Source organism: Aythya fuligula, chromosome 5, assembly GCF_009819795.1.
Source record: "Aythya fuligula isolate bAytFul2 chromosome 5, bAytFul2.pri, whole genome shotgun sequence".
NCBI classification, from domain to species: domain Eukaryota; kingdom Metazoa; phylum Chordata; class Aves; order Anseriformes; family Anatidae; genus Aythya; species Aythya fuligula.
In genome coordinates, this window is record NC_045563.1 from 33,350,374 (window position 1) to 33,356,373 (window position 6,000).

A 6,000-nucleotide genomic window follows, 5' to 3' on the forward strand; every position below is an offset into this window, starting at 1 on the left:
TTATACTCCAGGAGAGGATTGAAGCAGGGGAGCAATTATAATGGAATGAGAGGAAGAGGAATTGTGAGAGGAAGAACTGATGCTGAGAGACAGGAAAAGACTATAAGGTTGATCCAATTAATTAACATAATTAATGTCATTATTTTCCTCCTCTGATTTAAGCATTCAGTACAGAAATCATGCTTACTCGTAAGAGTCTCGGATAAAAGTCTCCAGACACAGAAGGCAAGATGTTCCATGCTGTAACTGTGCTCACATAGAGATCTATCAATTTGCATTAACTAAGAACCCCATGGATTCCTTCCTCTCCATTTATTTCTGAAAGAGCTCACCTGCCTCTCCTCTCAGCAGCTGCTTTGCGCTTCTGCTTTCACTAAATGTTTGCAAAAAAAATCATGTTATCTTTGTTTCTTTACATTTCTGAGGACTTTGATCCAATAAGAAGCATCAAGGTACAAACACCAATACCAGCTGCTGTGTATATGTGCAGCAATGAACATCAGCCTGAGGACAACCACCTGCATACACAAATCCAGGTACAAATCAGTATGTGCTTTTACAAGATAACTGAATAGCTTTAATACAGGATTTTCCAAGTTACTGGCAAGCCAAAAGAAATTTTAAAAATAAAATTAAATAAAACTGTCACAGGTCAACCTGAAAAATTTTCAGATGTTTTATCAAACTGCAAACCCAAGCACATTTCAGGGAGCACTGAACTACAGTATTTCATGTTAAAACCAAACATGTGGTACTAAATCATGTTTTAAGATTTTTAAATAAAGATTTAAGATTTTTATATAAAAGCCTTCTATAAACAAAAGTTTGAATAAGAAAATACTAAAACAGTTTGACTCATTTGAATCTCTCAACATGAACTAACTGGTGCACACATAAACCTCCTATATATAACAGCTCAAAACCTAGCCCATTTTATAAAGCATTTTATTGTTACCTCATCAGCATTTTTTCACTAAGATTAATGCAAGATGAATACTTCTCTCTAGTCACACATCCACCATAGATTCAGTTCTACACACCAGCCCAGCCAGTGCACACCCAATCTCACACACAAAAGGGCTGAAGACCTGGGCACTCTGTGTCTGTTATGGGCTCAGGGGGTGGGAGAGGAATGCTTCTGAAACATCACTGAAGAGGGACATCCTTTGCTCGAACTTTGATCTGATGAACCAATTAGGAACTGTAAATCTATGTAATACTGACAGAAAGATGGACTTCTATGGCTGACCACAAGACATTATCTTCAGCTTTAAAGTAACAGTACACACACCTCACTACATGATTTCTTCCTTTACCACTTCCGTCCTTCCTCTTGATGGAGTTTACTAATTCCCAGCGCTTGCCTTCATGTCCCTTACTACTGGACTCCCATACATGTATCCTCCCATTTTTCACTATATTTCAAAGGATCCTCAACATTGCAACGTTTGTGACTTAAAAAGAAGTCACAGCCTTTTCTATTTCAAGATACCTCCCCAATGCTTGGCTTTCAGAGTTCGTTGAATTGCATATCCAGACCGGGCACAGTATCTGTAGATAAACTGTAATTTGCACAATAAAGGACCATGAGCCTATCTTCCAAGTCAGATTTCAAGGATCATTTGGTGCTATTCTGGTTGGGCCTATTTAAGTGAAAACACTGAAAGCACTGCTGTTTCTGTATGCTACTTTAACCCAGCAGAGTTAGGCACAAGACGAACAAAAAAGTGAGTTCTTCCATGAAGAAGCAGAAGAGAATGCAGCCCCCCTCCCTCCCCTCCACTCTTGGCATGCTCTTTTCTAGACATAGGGATACACAAATCAGTAAAGGTTTGCGTAAGTGAGATAGATGTGTTCGTTTATTTTAAGGTCCATGAATCTGTTCTCAGTTGGTTTATGACAAAATGAGGTATTCATACATGTGTCTTCATGCATGTGTAGCCTGATTAAACTTCAACCAGCTTACATTCACTTTATAAATCAGGCCAGCTCAATCTTGAGATGTAGACAAACTCAGGGAGAGGGAGAAAATCCTTCTGGACTTCTGAAAACAGTTTGTTGGACAAATGCAAGGGACACGTAGTAGCTAGGAATGGGGCATTCACCATCACCATGCTGATACACCGTTCCACGCCCACACCCCACAAACATGCTGGCCATTTTACTCCTAAACCTGCTGTCAGCCTTCCCAAAACCATAACTTCTTCTCCAGCTGAAACTAAACATAAGCTATCCTATCCCATGACAGCTCTACTACAACTATTAGGAAGGGCTATAAAGAGAAACTTGACAAAATGCCTCTACTAATATTATCTCAAGAACTGTAGTTATACTCTAATAGCTGAAGTTCTGAGCAATGACATAAACATGAGTGCTCTTCAGAAAAGAGGCTTGAGGTTTGCTCAGGGTGTATGTTGTGCTGTCATTTTGCAAATAGTTTGCACTCCACACCCAGAGGCAAGAAGAGCACAACATCCGGCCACACACAACCCAGTTTTTCATAGGGAAGAGGCCAGTCCTCTTCCTTCCATTAAGCTCAAGTAATCAAAGGAGAATAAGCCCATATGAAGACTCAAAGCAATGCTGGTGGTTAAAATGAAAATTCCCCCACACATTCATCTGGTGCCTTTTTTTACCATGTTCCTAGCCATCTCCCAAGAACTGAGGCTAGGGTGCTACCTCAGCCTCAGAATGACTGTGACCTGTGACATTGCCCTGACACAGAACAACACACATTGGTACACTGAATTCTTCTCTGTTGTGGTGTTGGTTGATTGTGTGCTGATTTTTTTCCCCCATTTTCTCTAGCTTCCTGAATTTTCTTATAGAGTCTTGATTTTTACTCCAAAATGAGTTCTGACCTCATCCAGTGTTTTGATGTGCCTAAAATTCTCAGTAGATGGGAACTCTCAAACTACCTTTTTAGGGTACTGCTCATTAGAAACGCATATACCAGCCAGTAAAACAAAAAAGAGAGAAGTGAACCTGTAAATTTCCTCATCATCAGGACCTTGGGCTTTCCAAATAAAGAAGGAAATACAAAGCCACTCTGAGAATCTACTCCAGGAAAGCTTCCTCAGTGGAAACACAAGTAGTTTTTAAAATAGTTGACTGCAGAGCTGACCATAATAACCCCGTGAGATGAACCACCCCCATGTGAAGATCATGACAGCAGCTACACAGTTAAACACTCAGTATCCAAGTCTCTCCCTGGGTGATTGAGATTATTTTTGGCAGAAGACTGGACTGAGATTGTAAAATGTATGCTTGTTTTCATCTAGCTCTTTTCTTGCTCTCTGAAACACACCTTTTATTTTATATTAAATCTCTGCTCTAATACAATCATGCTTCAGATTACAGACTTCGAGATACAGCGATTATAATGACTGTTCCTTACACTAACTTTATTCCCATGTTGAAAGTCACTCCACCAAAAGCACATGGATGACACTTAGCAGCTCTCGATGAGACCACATGGCACAAGAACGTAGGCTGTGGGCACCCATTGCTCTGCTTTGGGACCCCCTTTGGTGGTAAAGCACCCTCCTCCCAATGGGAGTAACAGGACAGAAAAAGCCTGAAACCAAAATCTCCATGCTATGCCTTAGCATTCAACTGTAAATAGAATTAAATGACAAAACCTGCTTAAAATCTGATGTCCCAGCATATCTTAATGTAAACTAAAATATATACATGTTCAGGAAGAGCAAACTCTAGCTCCCAAAAACCTGTTTGTCTCATCTCTTCCTCTGTCTGGAAGCAATATGATTTGTTGCACTGAGAAATACAAAAGTGTCTTCTGATCCTTGTCAATGGATCAAGATGATGTTGTTCCTTGTTCCATGTTCCTTGCTCTGCACTGGGGTTACTATTGTAACTTCACTTCTCTGGGAAGTTCAGCATGTCCTAGTAAGGATATAGGATATGCAGATTTTTCTCTCCTAATTTTTATAACAAGATTTTCACCACGGTGCACATACAGTAAGTGTGTTCCACTCCTGCCTTCCCTTAATGCTTGTGTGCATGCTGCTGCTTTCCAACTTCTCTCCTACTACTGCAGCTTCCTTCCTAATATCTCCCTCCTTCTCTCCTCCTATGATTTCATTCCTTTTGCTGTGTTTCAGAACCAAAACTGACGATGACAAACAGAGCAGCACGCAGATTCCGTTCAAAACTCAGCCTGAGCACCACTGTTTAGGTGGGATATCTTTCATAGTCTTGGTATCTTCTTTCCCTTTATCCATCTCCCTTATCCCTCTCCTTAGAGAAAGTAACTCCTCCAAAATACACCTTTTCCAGTAAGCAACCTTCATGACTCCTAGAGCATTACTTTCTCCCATCTCTTCAGCATAGTCCCAAAGAAAGCAATCCTGTAATCACAGAGCCAAAATGGTACAGGGGTAGAGCTGTTAATTTCACACTGAACCTTAATACAATGACAGAGCCTGATTCCAGTATAAGAGCCTCGGTCAGCTCAAGCCTTTCTAAAACTACAGATCACCTATTCATTTCAGAGAACAACATTTACTTAGAATCAATAACCATCAAAATTTATCTTCCCACATCACCCACTTTAGGGATGTTTGATACCGGTATTTTCCTCCCCAGCTCCTTTCTCTGCACAGTTTTGAAATCTAATGCTTTCCCGTTTTAAAAGGTAAAAGAGAATGGGCAAAGGAATAAGTCAGAGTCCCCCGGACATCAGAGGGAGTTTGTACCACAGGGAGGTGGGGGCAGAAGGAGCAGGGTACTTACCCACTGCGGCGACCCACAGCCCAGCCAGGCTCATGGCTGAGCGGGGCCGGGTGCGCGGCTCTTTCTGCCGGCTCCGCAGGAGCTCTGAGGTTGGGCTCGGGCTGCTTCGGAGGAGAATTCCCACCTCCTGCTCAGGAAGGCTCTCATGGGTCCTAGAGCCGTCGCTTTCTTCCACCCGCCCTTTCCCTCCTCCTCCTCCTCCCTTTTTGCATACCGCTCCTGCACGATCAGCAAATCCGTACGGCAGTTGCTTCAGACATGAACACATACATCTATAAATTTTTTAGGCATTAGTATTCACTAGGAGAAACCGAATTCAGCATCTTCCTGGGCTGTTCCCCCTTCTTAGGCTCCCCTTGCGGCTGCCTCGATGATGCCCAGAGACGCCTGGACCAAACTCTGTTGTACTTAAGATCACAGAAAGGCGTGAAAGGCCGTTCACTGACTGCTCTGAAAGACAAATTGGACCCCGTTACACAAGGTGGATAGCCATACCCGCACCTCTCTTTCCTTAACTTCGCTCATTACCACTTGTTCCTGAGCAAGGCAGCCTCAGTCAGTGAGAGACGCAACAGGGACCTGCAGCACAGCAGGTGTAGGTGCTCTGCCTCAAAGATTTCTGCGTTCCCTCTTTAATCACTTTACTTGCTAAACTCCTTTTTCCTCTGGTCCATCAGCATTTCAATGACATTAGTTCGCCTTCAATCTGTTCACATGTTAGTTCTTCCTTCGCAGCGAGTTTATTTTAAAACAGCTATTCTTTTTATAATCAGAATATATTATATCTGATTTAATTCTCTGCATAGACACCCTTGATCTGGATGAGGAGCGCTGTAGTCCAATTTACTGTGGACGTGGACTAAAATAATTCAGATTGGAAACTTGTGAATTTAACAAGGAGTACCTGAGTCTGAATAAAAACCATTCACACTGTTGGCACTGAAGAAATTTGGAGCTGACATGAATTAAACCCCCTGATAGACCAGTATGTCTGGCACTTTCAAGGTAGAGACCTGCTTTCCATTTTTAGTTCTGATTCATAGATTAAATTTCAAATTTAGTGAATTTATTTAACCTCCTGTGAATCTTCCACTGATATCTATGAACACCATGCATCATTCAAGGGTAGAATTTGCTTTTGTACTGTAATCATATATTTGGATCTCTAAATTTGCTCTTTGTTCAGCAATGCATTGTTATCTCCAACAGATGTAGAGAGGCATATTTCTGAACATGGCCTGGGTG

The 6,000-nt window shown here is 41.7% G+C and overlaps 1 protein-coding gene across 1 annotated transcript in view; it reads right to left on the minus strand.

The window, feature by feature from the left end:
• LTK (leukocyte receptor tyrosine kinase) overlaps positions 1-5,280 on the minus strand; it is a 95,196-nt gene extending 89,916 nt beyond the window's left edge. Inside the window, exons 1-2 of the mRNA XM_032187995.1 lie at positions 5,251-5,280; positions 4,756-5,005 (exon numbers count right to left, since the gene is read on the minus strand). Of these exons, the coding sequence (XP_032043886.1) occupies positions 4,756-5,005; positions 5,251-5,280 (280 nt within the window). The remainder of the gene's footprint in view (positions 1-4,755; positions 5,006-5,250) is intronic.
• Positions 5,281-6,000: the final 720 nt, after the last annotated feature.